The sequence below is a fragment of the Oryx dammah genome, unplaced genomic scaffold (genome assembly GCF_014754425.2).
Source record: "Oryx dammah isolate SB20612 unplaced genomic scaffold, SCBI_Odam_1.1 HiC_scaffold_12, whole genome shotgun sequence".
NCBI lineage: Eukaryota > Metazoa > Chordata > Mammalia > Artiodactyla > Bovidae > Oryx > Oryx dammah.
This window is the reverse complement of record NW_024070196.1, coordinates 61,852,401-61,875,037: the sequence shown is the minus strand read 5'-3', so window position 1 is coordinate 61,875,037 and position 22,637 is coordinate 61,852,401. Positions and strand designations below refer to the sequence as shown.

Below are 22,637 nucleotides of genomic sequence, written 5' to 3'. Positions count from 1 at the left end.
GTGGGTTGCCATTTCCTTCTCCAGGGGATCTTCCTGATCCAGGGATCGAACCCAGGTCTCCCACATTGCAGGCAGATGCTTTAACCTCTGAGCCACCATGGAAGCCTGGTGACAACCCATTCCTGTATTGCCTGGAAAATCCCATGGACAGGAGCCTGACCTGCTACAAGTCCATCTACCTGCAGAGTTGGTTAGCCACTGAGCATGCGCGCACTCAGAAGTTTGAAAGCCATTGCTAACATCAGAGACAGGACTGATCTGTGCAGACCATATTAAAGGAGGTAGAGTTGTCAGGTTTGCATACAGAATAAAATTTAAACTAGCCCCAGCCTCCTACCCTGTGGCCTTGGTTTAAGGAGTTGCCCTTGGGCAGTTTCCTCCCTCAGCTCCAGAACCTAACTGCTGCTGGGGTACAAACAACGGTATAAGACACTTCGCTGCCTGCCTGTTACTGAGTTCAGCTCCTGTCATCAAGGAAACCCCTTTAGCAAACAAGTAGGCCACAGTTATGTAAAACGGTCTTCACACAGGAGAGGCCCACGTGGGGGTACCTGGGCCGGACCTGCCTGCACACACGTGGGTCGGAGCTGTAGGGACCCTCGTCTTCCACGAGGCTGGGCTGAGAAGGGCCCTGGCACCCGGGGGTCGAAAAGCACGCCCTTGGCAGGCCTTGATAGTCCCCGGTATCCCTCAGTTAACACACTCCGGCTGCCTGAGTCAAAGCCCGGCCTGCGGCGACCGCCGTCCCGCCCGGGGGCGCCAGGCCCCGAGCCCAGGCGGGCTCCCGGCGGGCTCCCGGCCTCGCCCTGCCGCGTGGGCTCGCGCTGTGACCCGGAAGCGCTCCGGAAGCGGTTCCGGAGGCAGCGCCGGCAGGATGGCGGCGGACACGCAGGTAAGGCGGGCGACTGCGAGGCCAACGCGGTCAGCAGCTGGGCGCGAACGGCCGCGGTCTGGTCGGACCGCTAGTGCAGCTGCCGTAGGAGGTTAGGGGGCGGCGGCTGCGGAGGGCGCGGTCCCGGGGGCGCTTCGGACCAACCCCCCACGGACCCGGGTTCGTCCTGGTTCCCGGCCCGGGCGGCGCAGACCGGCCGTGGGCTCGACGAGTCGGACTCCGGCCTCGGCTTCGGCAGACCCTTCTTGATCCTGAAGTTGCCACAGTTCCCATTTCAGAGTCTGCTCCATTTCTCCGAAACCCCCCGCCATGATCCTCGGCCAGCGCCAACTATGCCTTAAAACTTTATATTCAGCAGATATTTCTCGGACATCTACTACGCTCAGGGACTTAAAATATAGTGTTTGGATTTGTACAGATTTGAGTGCTAGCTGATCAGTTTCTCTAAGACGCTGGGCAAGCTTCTTAATCCTGTCAAGTCGCGGTCTTTGCATCCATACAATGGGGCTAAACTAATACCTGCCTCGTAGGGTCGTTGTGAGGAATCAATGAAATAAAGTAGGGCCCCATGTAAGTTGGTGGTTATTATTAGGTCCAGCGTTAGATAAAAGAGCTGTCACAACTTGGGAAGAGTCTTGTCACCTTGAGTGTTGGCCGAGGGTGGGGGTGGGGTGGGGGACTTTTTCCCTCCACCCCAGCCTTTGTGGCTGTGAGTGTTTTAGAGAGAAAAGACAATATTACGGGAAATGAAACAGGCCTCAAAAGGACAGCTTGGCTCACTTGGGTGTCGGGGTGAGGAGATTTATTGATTTTGATATGAAGGCCTTGAAGCCAGAGAGTGAGCCCTTAACTTCATTATTCAGAATGTGTGTGTTGTGAGTTTCCTGTGCAAGAAAGGGACTGGTAATTTGTTCAAAGTTTGTTGTGATGGATCCTGGAAAGAAAGGGGTATTTTGAAAGGGGTTGGGAGAATACATGCTGAATGTGTAACATTAAAACTCAAATGAAGAAAGCAAACACTTCTTGGGACTTACCTGGTGCTCCAGTGGTTGAAGACGCCTGCCCGTGCAGGGGACACCGGTTCAGCCCCTGGCCCGGGATCTAAGATCCCACATACTACCGGGGAACTGAGCCTGGGAGCCCCCTGTGCCACAGCTAAGACCTGACACAGCCAAAAAAAAAAAAAAAAAAAATCTCTCTAGTGCTGTGTTGTTCAGTATAGTAGCCAGTTAATTAATAGCCAACTAGCTACTTAGGTTAGTTAAAATTAAATGAAATTTAAAATTCAGTTCTTCGGTTGCTCTAGCCACATTTCAGTGCCTGGGTAGCTGTATGTGGCTGGTGACTGATGCATTGTACAGTGCAAAAGAACATTTCCATCATCACAGAAAGTGCTTCTGGACAGTGTTACCCTAGAGAGAAACCTGTGAACTTTGTAAGCTCTTTGCATCTGATCTAAACCAACAAATTACTTCTCTGAAGGATCTTAGTGTGCTCTTCCTCGCTTTTGTTCTGACAGGGTCCCTAGTGGGTGACATTCATTTTCTGATTAAGTAAAAGAAGAGCCTTGTACCTGAAATGCCCTTTCATCTTTCTGGGAGAAACTGTAGCCAGGAACTTAACATTAGCATGGAAAAACAGCTATGTGGGAATTTCGGGTACAGGGTGTATTATATATATAAAGATGCATCTAAATTTGCTATCTCCTCCAGCCTTACTGAAACTAGTAAAAAGTTGAGGGAAAAAAAAAAAAAAGAATTGAGAGAATGGGGAGCAGACAACAGCCGCAAACTTCTGGAAGTTAGAAAGTGAGGAGTGGTAAAGGATCCTAAGCCAGCAGTTCGGAAAGCTGAGAACCAACCTGGTTTACATTGTGGAATCTCTGATAGCTGGGAATTGGTGGCATCTGCTAACCCCTGGGTGTGAGGGTGAGTGGGGAGGGGCTAAGTTAGGAGGATTGGTTGAAAGCCCTGTTCACATACCTTCAGAACCCCAGCTTTCTTTCTCCATCTTGGCAAAAGGCTGGAAGTTTTCCTCTCTGGAGAGTGTAAAACAGGACCACACAAAAGTGTAGGAGGTACAGTGTCCACGGAAATCATCAACAGAATAATTCAAGATGCTTTCCCTGAACCAAAGCATGCCTTTTCAAATCAAAAATGGTCAGCACAGTGGATGAAAGCAGAGGCACGACAGAGCACACTAACGTGAAATTCAATTTTTCTGTTAAAAAAAATATTTTCTTCCTTCTTTATTTTTGTATTTACGGCTGCATCGAGTCTTATTTGCAGCATGTGGGATCTTTTCGTTGTGGCGCGTGGGCTTTCTAGTTGAGGTGTGTCGGCTTAGTTGCCTGCAATGGAAGGCGGATTCTTAACCTCTGGACCTCCAGGAAAGTCCCAACCTGAAATTTTAGAACCTTGGATACAAAAAGATCTTAGAAACTCCCGGGGGAGGGGGGGGGAAAGTCAGATCTCAGACAAAGGATCGAGAATCAGAATGGCATGGAGGTTCCCAACAATACTGAATGCTAGAACTCAGTGGAGAAAAGTCTTCAGTATTCTGAAGGAAAATTTCAATCTAGCATTCTGTATTCAGACAAACTTCAGGTAGGAGGTCAGAACATTTTCAAACCCGCAAGGATGTCACAAGTTGGAGTGTGTGGTTCACCCAGACACACAAAAAGAGTACATTCTCAGGGTGATAAACCGCATCCCAGCTGTAGCGGTCCCACACCGAATCAGGAGAGCTCAGAAAACTGGGAGAGGCCTCTTCAGGAAGGTGGAATTTGGTCAGACTGCATGATCTGCGTCAATGTACTGAGATTTAGACACGGGGCAGACTGTGGGATTGAATGGTTAATTAGGACAGATAAAACGAGGCAGAGAGAATGAAGGGCTCACGATTCAACTCCAGGATTAATTTTAAAAAGCTGTGCAAGAGAGCAAACAGAGTTCATTAAACGGAAGTTGAATACTAGTTGCATGTAATGTAAACACTGAATTACTGGACTAACGTATATTACGAAACTTGAGAAATAATTACCGAATAATCAGCCAGTGTTGGTGAAAGAGATTGTGCTTGTGTGTGAGGGCATGGGACTGGTTTTTAGAGCAAACCTCCCAGAACTTTTTGACTCTTTAATTATATGCATGAATGACTATAAGAGCAAAAGACAGTAAACAGACCCTTTATGTAGAAGATGGAGTTTTGCACATGATTTTATTCATTGCCGATAGAATTGTGGCAAAGGTTTAACTGTAAGAGGAACTCGGCGTTATTTTACTTCTCTATGTACCCTTAAGTCTTACTCTTCTAATAGGGCCTGTCTGTCAGATACCCTCAAAAGAAAAAGAGGGCGGGAGTTGGTCACTTATCCATGACCTGCTTGCTTTGTAGCCTGTAGAACAGAGGTCCCCACCCTCTGGTATCTATTGCCTGAAGGTCTGAGGTGGAGCTGATGTTATAACAATAGAAATAAAGTGCACAGTAAATGTAGTGTGCTCAAATCATCCCCAAACCATCCCACCCGTCTCCCCAGTCCATGGAAAAATTGTCTTCCACAAAATCAGTCTCGGGTGCCAGGAACATTGGGGAACACCGCTGTGGAATATTGTTCAGGAGCAGATTTTCAGGAGTATTTGCAAACCACCCCTTTGCCCAAGTCTTATGCTGTGTCCCTGTGCAAGGGAGGCAGTTGTAACATGGATGGTGGTTGATAGCTAAGGACTTGTTTGCATCAGTTTTGTACACTTGCCGGTTTCACGTTTAGTTTCAGAAATGCAGGTGCTGTGGCTCTCGACTCCAGTCGGAGCAGTGGCTTCCCCTCTGGGAGTCAGTTTCTTCATCACCTGTAAAATGGGGAATATGATGCCTGTCTTGAAGGCTTGCTGGTTAGTAGTAGCTGATTTTGTGCTCAGGGAGAGAGTAATGCCCTAAACGTACTCTCTCATTTATTCCCCATAACAGTCATGAGGTAGGTGCTGTTTTCTACATTGAATAGATGGGGAACCTGAAGGTCAAGCAGATGACATAATTTGACTGAGTTTCCACAGCCTTTAGGAGGCTGAACTGGGATTCAGTTTCTTAACCTTTTACCCTTTAGCCAACTGTGCTTATGACTTGCCAGGATACACCTCGTTACCAGAGGCTTATAAGAGATAATATAAAGGGGACATACCGGGCACATAGTAGGCCCTCCCTATATTTTGCCTAGTTTGGAAAGGATATTTTTTCTTTTTAAAAAAATACTTACTTACTTATTTGGCTGAGCTGAGTCTTAGTCGGGCATGCAAACACTTAGTTGTGGCATGTGGCTCTAGTTTCCTGACCAGGGATCGAACCCAGGGCCCCTGCATTGGGAGCGTGGAGTCTTAGCCATGGGACCACCAGCGAAGTCCCAGAAGGAGGTTTTCTGTCTTGAGGTGTTTGCCTTAAGCCTTGCCTCTTTTTGTCCAAAGTTTAAGTTTAACTGAGTGGCTGACTGGTTGGGGTAAAAGCAGTACATCTCAACTGGGGGTGATTTTGTTCCCCAGGAGGCGTCTGACAATGTCTGGAAGCAGTTGGGGCCGCCTCAGCTGTGGTGGGAGGGTGGTGTGCTGCCACCAGTGTCCAGCGGGTAGAGGCCAGGAGCACTGCCCAAGATCCTGCCGGGTGTAAAGGCAGCCCCCAACAGTCAAGAATTATCAGGAGTGAAAGGCAGCCCCCAGAGTGGAGACTGAGAAGCCCTGGGTTAGAGGGAGCCGCTCTGAGTCCTGCACGGCCTCCCCCAGCACGCCCTCCCCTCCCTCCCGCGAATGTTCTGTGGTCTGACTGGTGGCATTTTCTCTGTGGGCTTGGTCTTCGCAGGTTTCTGAGACACTAAAGCGTTTCGCAGGGAAGGTGACAACAGCCAGTGTGAAGGAACGGAGAGAAATCCTCAGTGAGCTGGGGAGATGTGTTGCCGGAAAAGGTATTTATTTCCACGTCACCGATTTCATTTCAGACAAAGTCGGGCTCTCTGTTTAGAACCATGGCCTTCTTTCCCCCACTTCCAGCAACTTCTGTCATCGCTGTCTATATTTGCTTGTTATAAATGTGCATTGAAACAGTTGGGTTGGTGGAAAGTTTATCCTTCTAGGTGCCAAAGCTTTTAACAGTTTTAACCATTTTGACTGGAAATAGTTGTAATAGATGCCAATAGTTTTTCTTAAGTAATTTATTAGATGCAAATTTTTTTTTTTTTAATGACTGGAGGCACTGTTTTTCCCAGCGTTTCATGAAAATCAGCAAGATGGTAACTAGTGATTGGCTAGTGAAGGATTCCAAGATCATCTAAGTTTGGGAGATGTCACCTTTTAATCCAGTGTTTCCTTGAAACTCTTTTTTGCTGAAAACCTATTCAGTCTGGGCAGCACATTTTGGGAAATGCTGAGCACATGTAGTTATTCTGATTCTGTACCGTAACTGAGGGTTCTTAATGGCAAACTGTGGGGGCATGTATGAGATTAGTTTGCCTTCAACCAGTAAATCTTCATTAGTTGTTTTTTTTATCTTTTAATTTTGTGTTGGGGTATAGCCGATTAACAACGCTGTGATAGTTTTAGGTGAACAGTGAAGGGACTCAGCCATCCATATACACGTGTCCATTCTCCCCAGAACTCCCTCTGATTCAGGTCGCCGCATAAAATTGAGCAGCATTTCCTGTGCTATAAAATCCTCGTTTGTTTTTGAGTTTCCTTTTGGTGTGTTTTTCCTATGCAGCGTTGGTTCTCAAAATGTGGTCCCCAGACCAGCAGTATCGGCATCGCCTGAGAACTTGTTTGAGATACAGAATCTCAGTTCCACCCCCAGAGATGCAGATTCATGAAAACTCCGGGGGTAGAGCCCAGCACCTGTGTTTTAACAAGCTCCCCAGCTGATTCCCATGTTTGCTGCAGTTTGAGAACCGTGGTGGTAGAGTTGGGTCTCCGATTCTGTCAGCTTTCACTTCTCGTTAGGAAAGAGCCTTCTTCCACTGTCTCACCCAGACTCTCATTTGCTGCTTCTGATCTACTGTCGCCTGGTTATATACCCAAGCTTGTTAAAGTTGTGTGTAAATTAAGTAAATTGCTGTTCGTGAGCTTCTGAGAGATTCTGCTGTGTATCAGAGCTTGAGTGCCTGAGTTTATGGCACTTTCAGAAGTCTTCTGGTCATTTCTCAGCAGGGTTCTAGTTAAAGAAGGCTGCCACGTGACAGACCCTGGCTGTCTACCCTAACGCTTAGCACCCTGACTCCGTAACTGCCGAGTACCACCTTTTCCCCCAATTTGTGGAGTAAGAAGTTCGACAAGTGTGGGTGAAGTTTATGAACTACTCAGGCCTTTCCAGGGTGATTTTACTCCCCAGTCACCCTGAAATTCTACAGTTCGGGGCAAATCATGTTTGTAAAATGTTTGCTTGCCTTTGATGTGCAGGTCGTTTGGGGGAAGCGAACTCCCCAGATGAAATAGTTCTCAATTTCCTCATTTTCGGAGTCTGGAGCCGTTGTGTAGTGATAGTTATTCTGGCCTCTCCTTGTGTTAGGGTTCCAGGTCCCCAGGTGGGTTCATCCAAGGCGGGGCAAGGAGCTGGAAGGCCTCTTCAGAGGTTGTCAAACCCTGGAGGCAGGTCCCCAGCCTGGCTCAGCCCCGCCTGGCCCCACGGCCTCTGGTGCTCCCCTCAGTCCTGCCTCCCTGAACCTGAGGCCTCAGGCTGGCGAGGTGGGTTTGCTGGGCCTGGCTTTGCCAGTCACAGGCCCTCAGCGCAGTCGGAGGTGATGGGCTCTGTGTTCTGGCCACGGCTCTGCTGCCTCCAGACTGTGGGACCCTGTCCAGGTTCCTTCAGCTGTGAGCCTGCCTCCTTGCGTTGAGTGTGGAGATAGTAAGGCTGTGCTTCCTTCACAGGGTGAGAGTGAGGAGGGAATGCGAACTTGCAGGGATAGTGCCTGGCTCTTATCAGCCCTGGTGTCTGTTAGCAGTTACTAACTGCTGTTCTTCTCTGCTGTGCTTAGTTGCTGGGTCATGTCTGACTCTTGGCGACCCATTGTACTGTCGCCCCCCAGGCTCCTCTGTCCATGGGATTTTCCTGGGAAGAATACTGGAGTGAGTTGCCATTTCCTTCTCCAGGGGATCTTCCCAACCCAGGAATCAAACCCGCGTCTCCTGTGTCTCCCTCATTGCAGGCAGATTTTTTACCTGCTGAGCTGTTGGGGAAGCTCTTAGCCACAACCTGTTCCTGGCCCCAGTTACTCTCTTCCTCAGTTACTGAGACATTCTCAAATCAGGCTCAGGGCGCTGGGGGAGCTGGGTCTGCGCTCCTCCTCCATCGCCCCCCATCCTTCGGGGCGCAGGCGAGCCCTTCATGAGCCTCCTGCTCGCTGGTCTGTCTGACACTCAGCTTCCATTTCCCCCATCAGACCCTCCTCCCTTCATCCTTGGGCTTCAGCTCGGTCTGCAGAGCCATCACAGGTCGGCTCTCCATTACTGAGCACTGTTGTTCCACCAGCTTCTCTTTCTCTCGACTGCCCTGCTTAGTTTTCTGTGCCTTGGATTCTTCTTAAAAATGGGCTCAGTCGCAGTACCCACCCTACAGGAACTGAGTTAATGTGTGTCAAGTGCTTAGAGCAGGGCCTGTGCCTTGTGAGCTCCAATTCAGTGTTGGGTGTTGTTATTCCTGGGCCAGTGCCCAGGAAGTGTCGATAGTGCTTATTGACTAACCTCTGTGTAATCTCTGGTTTTAGATCTGCCGGAAGGAGCTGTGAAAGGCCTCTGCAAACTCTTCTGCTTGACCCTGCATCGATACAGGCGAGTCCCAGCCAGCAGCCCGGTGTCCAGAGCACTTTGTGTGGAGAGGTGGTAGAGGGCAGTGGTTGGAGCCGAGGCTTTGGAGTCAGACTGCCTGTGTCCTGGGCAAGTTACGGAACGTCTCTGTGCCTCAGTTTCCTCCTCTGTGGACTAGGGATCATGCTTTCGTGGTGGTTTGAAGTTCTTGCTTACTCTGTGCTTTCACTTGTGCGTGTGAAAGCACTAGGCCTCATTTGAGCCCTATAGTAAGTGTTCTATAAATGTAGATGTTGCCCGTGCAGCCTTAAGGCTCCCTGCCCTTTGTTAGCTGCTTCCAGAACTCTGGGATGAGGTAGGTTTATCCAGTTACTTCCAAATCTCCTCATTTGTGATGCGCTGAAATACAGTGCAACGTCATTTTCCTGGAAAGACGGGGCTTGGCTGAAGCCCCCCGCCCACCTCCTGCCCCGGGTCCACGTGTTCACCTTGGCCTTCACCCCTCCCCCAGGGATGCAGCCTCGCGCCGGGCCCTGCAGGCAGCCATCCAACAGCTGGCCGAGGCCCAGCCTGAAGCCACTGCCAAGAACCTTCTGCACTCTCTGCAGTCTTCGGGCATCGGCTCCAAAGTGGGCGTCCCCAGGTAAGAGGGGAAGCTGGTGGTGCCCGGGGCTCCAGAGTCCTTCTCAGGAGGAGCCCGTGCACACCAGCCGGGGTGGCCACACCTGCCCCTTTCCCCTTTGCAGCCCTGGGGGGCGCCGGTGGGTGTGCCTTCCAGGGTTGGGAAACTAGGGGCAGTAAGGCCATTTTAAGGAGAAACCAAATGCCTACCCCCCCCCCCCCAACCTCCCCTCCAGGCCCTAAAGGTGGGAAACCATCCTTCGGATTTCATAGTTGTGAGTGCTAAGAGGCGGGGGCTCAGCACTCCTTGTCCTGAGTTGTCACAGGTGGTTTGTGGAGAATGGGTGTCCGGTTCCGTCCAGTCATAGGTCAGTGGAGGGTCCTATCGGCCAGGCAGGGCCCTGCGGGGAGCCCTTGTCCTCAGGTAGAGGCCACTGCTCTGACCTCTCTCCTCCGCTCCCCTCCCCTCCCAGTAAGAGCAGCGGCTCGGCCGCCTTGCTGGCCCTGTCCTGGACCAGCCTACTGGTGCGCAGCGTCTTTCCCTCGAGAGCCAAGCGGCAAGGAGACATCTGGAACAAACTGGTAGGTCCCTGGGTCTTTGGAGTCGGCTCCCTGCACAGAGCTGGGTGTGTTTCAGCACCTTCTCTGGCCAGTGTTCTCCTCAGGGCCAGGTGGCCAGGCGCTTTGAGTTACCCTGGGGTGTGTGACTTGGGTGGATGGGTGCGAGGGCAGCATAACATTCATCTCATCCGATATCTGCGAGCTTTCCTGGATCGGGTGTGGGCTAGACCCTGGGACCTGGAAGACAGGGATGAACAAGAGAGACGTGGTCCCTGCCTTCATGACAGGCCAGAGTAGGGAAAACAGCCAAAAAACTAGGAAACCAGAAAGCAGTGTAAATCATTGTGTTTTTCTGACTAAGCATTCCTTTCCCTGTGTTTGGATTTCAGTGCTGAACTGGCTAATGGAATGGGATTCTTGCCATGTGCTTTGATCCTTAAATCTTCTCCTCCCCGTTCTATGCCTGCTCCTTCCATTTTCCCTTCCTCACCTTTCAGCATGTCTGCTAACCAGAGATGGCCCCACAGGCCAGGTTGGGAGGTTCTCTTGAATGTCTTGATATGGTTAGTGGAGGGTAAGAGGAAAGGTGTCACGGTTTTAACAAAAAGGATCTTGGTGTGGATTTGATTCTTGGCCCTGAGATTTGGCCAAGTACTTAATTTAGTTTCTGAGTTCATTTCCCATTACTGTGAAAATGGGAACAAGTACCACCCACCCATCCACCTCAAAGAGTTGTCATGAAGATGGGCCCAGGAGAGGTGAAAGGGCTGTGGAAACTTAGGGAGGGCTGTGCAGGTGGACACGTGGCGTTAGCAAACCCTCAGCACCGCTGCCAGGCACAGCCAGCTTGTAAGACGCGCTGAGGCCTCTCCCTGGGAGCTTGTGCAGCACATTCCTGGGGATGACCGTAGATTGGCCATCAGCAGTTGACAGGATAAGAACACTGAGACTTCACAAGTAGTGGATACACTCCAAACCCACCTTCGGAGTGTAGGTTCCATTGTTACCTAAAGGTCTTCTTATAAGATGGTTATCTCACGGGCCCCCTCATTGGTATGTCTCCAATGACTTCTCCATTACCCGAGGTAAGTCAGTGTGCTTGTGGGTTAGTGAGCTGGAGGGGTCGACCCCGTCGTGTTGTGTTTATGGGACAGGATGCGTCAAGAGCTTTTCCTTTGCTCGTTGCTGATGTTGACTCTACACATAGGGAGCAGTTCATTCAGTTGCTGAAGTATTTGTTGAGGGCCCCCGTGTGCTGGGTGCTGTTGGCAAAACTGAGGCTGAAGCAGCGGACCAGGAAGAGGACCTTGCTTTCTCATAGCTTGCAGTCCTGGGGAGGCTGGACGCCAATAGGTCCACACCTGGGTGATAAGGTTTAGAGCCGCACAGCAGAAAAGCAGGCAGGAGGATAGAGAGGGCGGACACTAATGGTGGGAGGGAGGCCTCCGGAGGAGCTGCCGTTTGAGCGGAGACCTGAGGGTGTGAAAGAAGCAGGCATGCCCAGATGAAGGGGCGGAGCATTCAGGAAGAGGGGGCAGCAGTACAGCTGTGAACGAGATGTCAGTGAGCTTGAGAGGCTATGTTAATGATAATTTTTTTTAAAGTTCAATATTCAAAAAATAAAAAGTTCAATAGTCAACAAGTGTCGAATGATACACCAGTTTCCTTCCCACCCCTTCTCTAGGCATCTTGGTCGCCCACGAGAACTAGTTCCTTGTGTAGGTAAAGATACTCCCTGTGTATATGGTTAAGTATATTTTTTTATACAAATGATAGCATACATGTAAACTGTTTGTCTCATCTTGTGTTTTTTTCTTTAACCAAATGTAGAATTTGTTATAGAGTATTATATAAAGAGCTTCTCATTCTTAACTGTTACTAATCCTTTGAGTGGATGTACCGCGGTATATAACCAGTCCCCTGTTGATGGCTGTTTACAGCCTCTCATCATAAAGAGCGTTGCCATGAATGCCCTTGTGCATCGCCCACTTTGTACACGCACAGATGGAACTCGGCTGACTTCTTAAGCTTGCCCTGGTTCTCAGGTGGCAGCCCACACCAGTGACCTCAGGTGCCTGTGGTCCATACGGTCTCTGTGAGGCTTGTTAGCCGAGTGCCTCTTTGTGCTCCACTCTGGGTTGGACAGTGAGCTCCCGAGAGCAGGATCAGCCTGTCGGTCTTGACTTCTATACCCACAGTGCCTAGCCAGTGCCTGCCATTTCATCAGTGCTCACTGCCTGGGAATTAATGAGGAAATAGTCAAGGCAGATGAAGAAATACATGAAACAGAAGCTTACCCTTTTTCCACATGGCACTTCCCTTGCTGTAATTATGTATTCATTTGTGTGTTTATTTGTTTGGTATCTCTTTCTCCGTCTGGATTGTGAGGTGCATGAAAGCAAGGACCATATCTGTCTTATTCTCCCAGTGTTTTCATTTCTGACTCATAGTAGGTGTTCAGCAGATACTTACTTACGAAGTGCTAGAATTACATCTGGGACAGGGGCTGAGTAGGGGGTCGGGGTGGGTGAAGCGAAGAGGGTCTGACTGGAGTCGGGTGGGAGAGGCCTGGCGGAGATGGCCTCAGGTTCCGGCCGGTGGGCCTGACGGAGGCCTTGGGCAGGCTGTGAGGGCCACGGGTCCTCTGCTCCCATTTTCCGTCCGGACCCGAGCGCCCCTGTCCCCGCAGGTGGAGGTGCAGTGCCTGCTCCTGCTGGAGGTGCTGGGCGGCTCCCACAAGCACGCCGTGGACAGTGCCGTGAAGAAGCTCACCAAGCTGTGGAGAGAGGTGACAGGCCACGGTGGGTGGCGGGCACTGCTTCCTGTGTGCACCCCCACTGCCGTCTGATACCCCTGCCCTCCCCGTTCCTCCTCAGAACCCTGGGCTGGTAGAGCAGTACTTGTCAGCCATTCTCAGCCTGGAGCCCAACCAGAGCTACGCAGGCATGCTGGGGCTGCTGGTGCAGTTCTGCACGAGCCGCAAGGAGATGGACGTGGCCAACCAGCACAAGGCAAGCAGGCGCTGGGCGGGAAGCGCGTTTTCCCCTGGTGGCCCCAGCCACTGGCCTCATCTGAAGTTGGCTGGTTTTCTGTCCCGAGACCCTGGCCTTTTGCAGTGATGTGTGAGGAGCAGGAATGTTTCCTCTCTGGTTCTGGCTGGGGGTGGGCCCTGCCGCAGTTACTGGGATGCTGATTTGCATGTTCGTGCTGTCGCTGAGTCACTCACCCCTGAGCAGCTGCCTTATGCCAACCTCTGTGCCAGGTGTTGGGGCTGCAGCAGTGAGCGAGGGGGCCGTGATCCCTGCCCAGGCAGGGCTGAGTCTGAGGAGCCCACTGTTAGGCAGAGTGGCATCTTGTCATCTCTGTGAAACACCCTACAAAGGGAACCACCCGAAAGGCTGTGATACTCTGTGGCGGGGACCTGTCTCAGGCTGTGGGTCAGGCAACACGTCTCTAAGGAAGGAACTTAAAGAGTGAAGAGGTGTTAACAAGGCCAAGAGGCAAAGAAGGGCATTTGGGGCAGAGAGCAGTGTGTAGGCTGGAATGTGGGTGGTGCGTGGTTGCCTGGGTGAGAGAGGAGCCGCCAGGCCTGTGAGCCATGCCAGGGGCCTGGACTTGATCCCAGGAGCCATGGAAGGCTGTGGAGGGCTTTTCGTTGGGGAATGGCGTGGACACTGGCATTTCCATGCTTGACTCCGTGTCGTTTGGGACCCTGATTGGTACTGTTCAGAAGTGCTCGCACAAGAGGGATCTCGGAGCGCCAGTGTCCAACAGGTCTCTCTTCCCCAGAGTGCCCTGCTAGACTTTTACGTGAAGAACATCCTGATGAGCAAAGTGAAGCCTCAGAAGTATCTGTTGGTGAGTGAGCGGTGGCCCTTCCTCGTCTGTCCAGCTGAATGCCCTTTTAAATTCTGTGATTCAGAGCCATGCTTTATTCTCGGTCTGTTCCCACAAAGGCCGGGTGCCTGACCCCTTTCTCTTGGCAGGATAACTGTGCCCCTCTGCTTCGGTACATGTCCCACTCGGAGTTTAAGGATCTGGTCCTGCCCACCGTACAGAAATCCTTACTGAGGAGTCCAGAGAATGTCATTGAAAGTAGGTTGCTGCCAGCCAGGACAGTGGGAGGGAGATGACATCACCCAGTGAGCCAGATCGCAGCTGCTTGGCAACAGGCAGTGTTTATGGGGGGTGTGGGGGGAGGCTCTATTCACTGTGTACCTTGTTGGGCCCCTCAAGAGGGAGATTTAGGGACCCTTTGGAGAGTATGTTGAAAGTAATGGGCCCTCTTGTTGAAAGGGTGCACGGAAGTGTATCCGTTGAAAATGCTGCATACATACATTTTTAGAGGTCTGAGAACCTTCTGGAAACCATGTTAAGAACCTCTGTCTAGACAGGTTGACCTTGGTGCTGGTGGTATTTGAAGCCCTAGGATGTGAGAGTTGAGTCTCCCTTTTTATCTTGGTCTGAGGTATAGGTGGACTGTTGGGGGCACAGGTTTTGCTGTAGGGATGGGGCAGTGTACAGCTTGACAGCAGAGCTGAGGGACAAAGGTGTGACCAACACAGGTGAAAAGCGGTCGTGCTCCATGTGGCTGGATGGTGGGCCTGAGCGTTGGCTGGGGAGCCGGGCAGAAATGGGCAGTTTCCCTCCGAGGTCAGCATGGTGTGTGCTTTCTGTCCCCCTCAGCTATCTCCAGTCTGCTGGCATCCGTGACTCTGGATCTCAGCCAGTATGCCCTGGACATTGGGAAAGGACTGGCTGGTGAGTGTCCCGACCCCTCTCCTGCCCCTCGAATGACACCTTGGGTTTTTGGTTGCACTTGTCCCAATTGTAGAAGAAGGGGCACGAGACAGCCCCGTTTAGAAATAAACTACAGTTGCGGAGTTTCTTTCCTGAGATCCTTGATCATGAGAACGCAGAGCCAGGATGGATGAGTTGGGAGCCAGGGAGACAAAGACGAGAGCCTGGCTCCTCAGCTCTGAGCAGCGGCTCTCTGTGTCCAGGTCAGCTGAAGTCCAACAGCCCTCGCCTGATGGACGAAGCCGTGCTGGCGCTGCAGAACCTGGCCCGCCAGTGCAGTGACTCCTCGGCGATGGAAGCCCTGGCCAGGCACCTGTTTGCTATCCTCGGAGGTGGGCTTGCCTTTCCGGGCATGGCGATGGCTGAGGCATGGGCTCTGGCACTCCCTGGGCGCCAGGGCCTGCTGGGGGCTCCGTGCTTTGAGTCTTCTTGTGTCAGGAATGTGAATAGAAGCATAGGCAGAGCTATGTGGATGGGGGTGAGCTCAGTTTTAAGTATAGATGTTTTTGTGCACATAGGTTAAAAAATACAGAAAAATACACCAAAATATAAGTAATATTCTTAGATGGGTGATTTTTAGATTAAAAAAAAATTTTTTTCTGTTTGTCACATTTTCTGCAAGAACATATTTACTTCTTTGCTGCTGCTGCTAAGTTGCTTCAGTCGTGTCTGACTCTGTGCGACCCCATAGACGGCAGCCCACTAGGCTCCTCTGTCCCTGGGATTCTCCAGGCAAGAATACTGGAGTGGGTTGCCATTTCCTTCTCCAGTACATAAAAGTGAAAATGAAGTTGCTCAGTCGTGCCCGACTCTTAGCAACCCCATGGACTGCAGCCTGCTAGGCTCCTCCGTCCATGGAGGCAAGAGTACTGGAGTGGGGTGCCATCGCCTTCTCCATTTACTTCTTTGTCAGAAAAAAAAAACAATAAGTGGTTTTAAACCCAACTTCATGATAAAGAGGCTCTACTTTTAGAATCAGAAACTATCTTTCTTTCTCTCTTTTTTCCTTTTTTGGCCACACCACTTGGCCTGTGGGATCTCGTTCCCTGACCAGGGATCGAAGTCAGGCCCCCTGCATTGGGAGCATGGCGTCTTAACCACTGGACCACCAGTGAAGTCCCCCGGTGTGTGTTGATGTCACACACATGACTTGCTCACCCCCTTGGGAAAGGTGGCAGATGTGAATTCTGAATCTGTGCTCTCTCTCCTCTCAGGCTCGGAGGGGAAGCTAACTATTGTAGCCCAGAAGATGAGCGTTCTCTCAGGTATAGAATTTCTCTGCGGGTGTCAGGAAGTGTGCTTGTAGGTGAGGGTCACCCCGGCGGTCAGGTGCCGCAAGTCCGTTGGATCCTGACGTCTCTGACAGTCTTGGACGTCCCAGCCTGGCTTCTGTAAAAGGCAGGACGTGATGGGAGACTGAGGGAGGGTCAGTGATGGCTGGAGGAGAGGCGTGGCTGCTGGGGAGGGGGCCAGCGACGGGAAGATGGTGCGTTGGCAGTTCTTTGCAGACCAGGGGCTGAGCAGGGAACCCCCGCCTTCTAGGGATCGGGAGTGTCAGTCATCATGTGGTGTCGGGACCTTCCAGTCAAGTCCTGAGCGGGACCGTGGCTGAGCTCTTCATCCCATTCCTCCAGCAGGAAGGTAATTCTGGGCAGCACGGTGAGGCTGCAGCCGGGCCCTGTGTTTGAGCCCGGTTTTCGCAGTTGAAGCCTGCGGTGACCCCTTCTGAAGGCCCTGCTTCCCCTCCCTGAAGCATCACTGCTTCCGCTCCCTTTACCTGGCTTGCTTTTGCGTGCGGCTCGTGGGTGTAAGATGTCTGGCTGACCGGCTCTGACTTCTCCCCCTAGTTCACGAAGGCACCTTGGTGCACGCTGTCTCTGTCTTGGCTCTCTGGTGTCACCGCTTCACCACGGAAGTACCCAAGAAGCTCACCGAATGGTTCAAGAAAGCCTTCAGCCTTAAAACCTCCACCTCTGCCGTGAGGCATGCCTACCTGCAGTGCATGTTGGTCTGCTTCCGAGGTGAGCAGCTCCCTGCAGAGGAGACCCAGTCTTCAGGGTGGCGTCGCCGCTCCGGGCTTGCCCTTTCTCTTTTTGCATCGTTTCCTCCTGAATCCATGGGAGCATCCAGCTTAGTCATCCACAAAGCCTAGAATCAGAGCCCCGTTTGATTTTGACTTCTCCCCCTTATCAGACCTTCAGAGTACAAAGTTTATTCAGAGAGGACCCATAGCCAGAACCCGTTGCTCTGTTTGCTGAAATCATGAAGATACGATTCTGATAAGACTGATGTATGAGGTGTAAATTTAAATCTTTACCCTGGAACTGTGAGAAACTAGCCCTGCCCTTGCGTCAGGGCTGACAGACCTGTCATCTGGGCAGTTGCCTCTTTTCCACGTGCAGTGAGGGGACACAGCAAATCTGGGTAGGAGCTTGATCCCCAAGGAGAAAATCTCCAACACTGATTTCCACCTCTCAGGTGGACTCCTGTTTCACTTATGGTTTAAATGGATGATGACTGTGTCTAAAGAAATGGCTGGGAGATTCCAGAGCGCCCTCTAGAGAGGTGACCCCCTTCTGTTCTGGGCCCGAGCTTGTGTATCACTTTGCAGTTTTGCTGCACTGATCAGAGTTGACTTTAGCTTGAGTTCTAAATCGCCAGGTCTTGGTTTAACCTCGTCCCTAGCTTGAGCTAGTTCTAGTTCTGCTGCAGACTTTAAAAGCAAACGTAAAATAAACCTTTAAAATACACATTTCTTGGATTCAAAAGCGTGGCATTGTCCAAATGCTTTTTTGTGTGTGAAATATTCTGATATACCAGTTTGGTAATTTATGAGTTTAGTTACAGGTTTTGATAGGTTTTTACCTTTTTTTTAAAAAACAGACTTTAGTTCATAGGTCAGCAGATTGGTTCTGGTTGGGGGCTTTGGGTCTGGAGGTTGTCTGGTGTGGGGAAACCGCCCCAGAAAGAAATTGGTGGGCCTGAGGTTTTGCCCTGGTTCTCTTCCCCCAACCAGCTGTGTGGCCATGGGCAACTCACTTCACCCCTCTGTTTCTTTATCCATCAAATGAATAGCCAGACTCTTGGGTTAGTAAGGACCCTTCTAGCTCTATCCATAAAGTTGTAGAGTTTGATTTAAGCCCTAGATTCTATTCCACTCCTTCGAGGTATTTGAAAGGTAATCATTAGCCGGTTCAGACAGGGGTGAATGTCCTTTCTCAGGTAATCTTGCCCCCCGCCCCCCACCCCGAGTGATGGACAGGCGCCGGTCCTGTCTCCACAGGTGATACACTGCTGCAGGCCCTGGACTTGCTTTCCTTGCTCATCCAGACAGTGGAGAAGGCAGCCTCCCAAGGCACTCAGGTTCCCATCGTCACCGAAGGGGTCGCCGCTGCCTTGCTGCTCACGAAGCTCTCAATGGCCGACTCACAGGCTGGTAAGAGTCCAGAGGTGTCCAGGAGGCTGCAGACAAGGGCCTCTTCCAGAGTCCCTGGGAGGAGAGCCAGATGTTTGGGATTTGGCTGCGTCAGCTTGGCCACTTACCCCCTGGGCAGCACAGGGCCACATGGCACCTGCCGGGATGGATTTTACCTGCAAGCTCCCGTCCCTGAGCACTGGAGTGACAGAGTGGAGGAGGACAGTGACAGCACCCCCTGCTGCCCTCCCACCGCTCAGTGTGACCTTGAGGCTCATCCCTGCAGATGCTCAGTGGGACTTTGTTTTTGATTGGTTATACAGTTTTAGGGTGTAACATGAACAGTGTCCCCTGAGTTTAGCCAGCCTGCCTTCCAGCCATTCAGTTTCTCTCCTTGGAGGACATTACCAGTTTCGTGTCCAGAGATGGCTAATGTGTAATTGCCCAAACACCCTGGGTAACGTACTATACATGGGCTTCCCTGCTGGCTCAGTGGTAAAGAGTCTGCCTGCCAATGCAGGAAACTCGGGTTTGATCCCTGGGTTGGGAAGATCCTCCAGGGTAGGAAATGGCAACCCACTCCAGTATTCCTGCCTGGGAAATCCCATGGGCAGAGGAGCCTGGTAGGTTACAGTCCATGGGGTTGCAAAAGAGTTGGACACGACTTAGCAACTGAACAACAACAATGTCTATACGTGCCATTTTATATACTGAACACATCTGGGAAAAGATTCCAAATCTGCAACAAAAAGAGCTTTCCTGTTTTTGTGGCTACAAGGTATTCCATGCTTGTTTAGTCTAACTTCTACCCTGTGCTGACGTAGCTGGACATACTCCTGTGGTTAGAGATAAGATTCAGCTCTTTTCACATATTATTGCTTGACACCTGAGTATAGGCCAAGGCACTCAGCTACTTCTCCGTGGGGGGAAGCAGAAGTGAACATGACCCTGCTTCAGCAAGTTTTAAGCTGCCTTTACTGTAATGGGATAAGGGATATGCAAACATTATCTGCCGTTAAAGGCAAAACATAGCATAAGAGCAGGTGGATTGCTTTTAGTTTTGGAGTTAGGGGCCAGGAAAGGCTTCCTGAAGGAGGGAGCATTTGAACTAGGGCCCTGAGGACTAGAAGGAGTTTCACTGACTGGAAGGGAATGGCCCAGTGTGAGTTCAGACCAGGGAAAGGCAAGGGAAGGCACCACGTGAGGCCCTGAAGGAGCTCCACCTGGCACCTGGAGCAGGTGGGAATCCGAGGTGGGAGGCAGGTCGTCTGGGCTCCTGCAGGCAGTGGAGAAGCACCGGATGTTTCCATAAGAGGTGATGCTACCAGAAGAACTATAGTTAGTTATCGGCATGGGAGGACAGTGAGCCTGGGAGTGACCCCTCCCTGCTGAGGCAGCTCTGCCAGACGACCCAGCCCTGGCAGCTGCAGCGTGGCGGGGCCAGCCCTGGGGGAGGTGGTGGGCTGTGTGGTGGAGTGACCTTTTGTCTCTTGCAGAGGCCAAACTGAGCGGTTTCTGGCAGCTCATTTTGGATGAGAAGAAGCAGGTTTTCACTTCCGAGAAATTCCTGCTCATGGCTTCAGAGGATGGTGAGTCTGCCTAGTTGAAGTTGAATTTGGGGCCGAGTCTCTCTGGTGGGTCTTCAGAGAGGACCCTTCCCGGACTGCCTGTTGTTTTGACCAATCAGCTTGGCAAAGACCTGGAGCAGAGCGATCTGACCAGCAGCTCAGCTTTCCTGAGAATGACTATTCCTGTGGGGCCTGGGAGGCTGGGAGGTGGGAGTGGAGTGGGAGGTTTGTGGAGACAGAGCGCTAATAGCTATAGAGCTGTGACATTAGGTGTAATTACAGCTGATCGGGTAATTGGTGCTGTCTCAGAGGCTTTATGTTCAGAGGCAACCGAGAAGCTCTAGTGAGGTGTGGCTGGCTCTACTCCCCCACCGGGAGACAGAAAAACTACTGGTTTCTATCTTGGCAGAAAAAGAACTGTTGATCTTTAAGTGTATGTTTAAAATTCTAGGTTGCCTTAGAAGTACCTGTGGCTAATTGGTGACTTGAAAAGTCTTTTGACTCGCACATCACAACATTCTGTTAATGAGCTACAACTGTTAGTCACTTCCTGAAGTTTAAAACACATTTAGCTAGTCTTTGAACAGGAAATGTATTCATATAATACAAAAATAAAAGCCCCAAGAGGGGCTACACTGAAAGTTACACCATTGCTTTGATCTCTGCCCAGTGGCCCTAGCCATGGAGAACCAGTTTTATCCCCTTGCTGTGTATTGTCAATATTTTATTTTTATACCAATAAATATCCTTATGTGTTAGTTCTCTGCCTTTTTATATAAAAGGTAATATGCATGCTATATGCATTGTGCTGTCTAGATTTGGAAATCATTTCACATCGGTATGTGAGTGCTCTTATTCCTTAGAACTACATACGAATTAAATAATGGAAGTATAGTTGAATTTATTAACATATTTGTGTGTTGATTTTTACTGTACAGCAGAATGATTCATTTATACATATATATACACGTTCCTTTTCATATTCTTTTCCACTATAGTTTATTGAATATAGTTCCGTGTGCTATACCATAGGATCTCACTGTTTTAATTAAAAGTGTATACCTTTGCTTGTTCCAAAATACACGTGTGCATATGCTAAAAGCATAACTTCTTTTAGCAGAAAAGCAAATTCAATAGATAACACATATATGTATAACTGAGTCACTTGCTGTACATCTGAAATTAACTCAGCATTGTTAAATCAACTATACTCCAATATAAAGTAAAAAGTTTTTAAAAAAGAAAATTCAAGTGAAAGTGTGATTTTATGCTTACATTTTGATTTCCAACTTTTCCCGTTCTTTCTGGATATTTTCTCTATTTAATTTCTTTGTGTATTTGGCTGCTCTGGGCCTTAGTTGCGGCATGTGGGATCTAGTTCCCTGACCAGGGATGGAACCTGGGCCCCCTGCATTGGGAGCGCGGAGTCTCAGCCTCTGGACCACCAGGGAAGTCCCCGTTTCCTCTGTTGTAGACGAGCCCGGGCGCGTTCAGGGCAGTGCGGCCGCAGCCATATTCTCTATTTTAGAAACGCTTGCGCTGTTTCTCTCCCCTCGCCAGCCCTGTGCACCGTGCTGCACCTGACGGAGAGACTGTTTCTTGACCATCCGCACCGGCTCACAGGCAGCAAAGTTCAGTACGTGGGGCTTGTTCACCTTCCCCTCAGGCCAGATGACCCCATTCCCTGGCAGGACCCCGGGCTGCAGCGGTGTGTGAGGGGCGGGAGGCTGGTTGCAGAGAGCCGTGCCTGGCCGTCCCCAGCGCGCCCTGTCCCTCTGCTGCAGGCAGTACCACCGGGCCCTGGCGGCCGTGCTCCTGAGCCGCCCCTGGCACGTGCGCAGGCAGGCCCAGCAGACGGCCCGGAAGCTGCTGTCCTCTCTCGGGGGCTTCAAGCTGGCGTACGGACTGCTGGAGGAGCTGAAGACCGTCCTCAGTTCTCACAAGGTCAGAGCCTCTTCCGGGCCCCAGAACTGGGGCTCACAGACCCCCGAGCTGCCCCTGCCTGCGCTGTGGGGTCTCACCTGGGGTGCTCCCTGGCTGTCCTCACTTACATGGGCTCCGTGTGATGCCAGGGTCTCCTGCCCTGCCTCACAGCTCAGGGACCACCTTGTTTCACACCATTCCTTTTCCTTTGCAGACACCGTTCTTTTTTTCCATGTCTTATCACACATAAGTCAACCTTTCTATTCTTGAGTAATGGAAAAACACTTCATTTTTAAAGCACTTTAAAATTTTTAAAACATTTTTCTATCCTCCTCTCTGTCCTTTTCTCATAATGCCTTTAAAAGGCCGACAGGCTTATTACGCTTGTTTTATGGGAGTTGTTCATGGTTCTGGCAGCTGAAATGACTTGCTTAGCATCTCCCATCAACGGGTGGTGGCAGGACTGGGACCTGGCTCCTGATTTCAGTGCTCTGTGTCCCGTTTCACTGCTTCCCTCCCTCCCTGAGCCGCCCTAGGGATGTGGGCTGGTGGCAGACTTGCAGTCTCAGGTTCGTTCCCCCTGCATTGGATTCTGTTGCCTTTTTTCCCCCTGTGGACTCTTTGAGGCTCAGGACCCTAGGTGCTTCCTTCCAGGCCCATCTCACAGCCTGTGGATCCCAGCGCAGGGCTCTGGGCATTGGTCTCCACGCTACCAGGGAACCCAGAGAATCGCATGAATGACAGGCAGCCGCATTCCCTGCGTCTTCGTCTCCCGGGGACCAGGCTGGCATGGGGCTCTGATCATTGGGGCTCATGCATTGTCTCCCCGCAGGTGCTGCCCTTCGAGGCTCTGGTGACCGACACTGGGGAGGTGACTGAGGCGGGCAAGGCCTACGTGCCCCCACGGGTTCTGCAGGAGGCTCTGTGCGTCATCTCTGGGGTGCCAGGGCTGGAGGGTGGCGTCACCGGCATGGAACAGCTGGCACAGGAGATGCTGATCATCTCTCACCACCCATCCTTAGGTCTGTGGCCCAGGTGGGTGGGTGGGGCAGGGACTCTGAGGCCTTCTGCCCGCCTGCTCT

The 22,637-nt window shown here is 51.1% G+C and overlaps 1 protein-coding gene across 1 annotated transcript in view; it reads left to right on the top strand.

Moving 5' to 3' along the window:
* Window positions 1-855: 855 nt before the first annotated feature.
* GCN1 (GCN1 activator of EIF2AK4) overlaps window positions 856-22,637 on the top strand; it is a 54,036-nt gene continuing 32,254 nt past the window's right edge. The window contains exons 1-19 of the mRNA XM_040250862.1: window positions 856-892; window positions 5,738-5,840; window positions 8,628-8,691; window positions 9,179-9,310; window positions 9,762-9,870; window positions 12,539-12,637; window positions 12,726-12,860; window positions 13,639-13,707; window positions 13,836-13,944; window positions 14,536-14,610; window positions 14,853-14,981; window positions 15,864-15,914; window positions 16,192-16,290; window positions 16,497-16,670; window positions 17,933-18,085; window positions 19,561-19,653; window positions 21,193-21,268; window positions 21,417-21,576; window positions 22,388-22,577. Coding sequence (XP_040106796.1) covers window positions 875-892; window positions 5,738-5,840; window positions 8,628-8,691; window positions 9,179-9,310; window positions 9,762-9,870; window positions 12,539-12,637; window positions 12,726-12,860; window positions 13,639-13,707; window positions 13,836-13,944; window positions 14,536-14,610; window positions 14,853-14,981; window positions 15,864-15,914; window positions 16,192-16,290; window positions 16,497-16,670; window positions 17,933-18,085; window positions 19,561-19,653; window positions 21,193-21,268; window positions 21,417-21,576; window positions 22,388-22,577 — 2,038 coding nt within the window. The 5' untranslated portion in view covers window positions 856-874. The remainder of the gene's footprint in view (window positions 893-5,737; window positions 5,841-8,627; window positions 8,692-9,178; window positions 9,311-9,761; window positions 9,871-12,538; window positions 12,638-12,725; window positions 12,861-13,638; window positions 13,708-13,835; window positions 13,945-14,535; window positions 14,611-14,852; window positions 14,982-15,863; window positions 15,915-16,191; window positions 16,291-16,496; window positions 16,671-17,932; window positions 18,086-19,560; window positions 19,654-21,192; window positions 21,269-21,416; window positions 21,577-22,387; window positions 22,578-22,637) is intronic.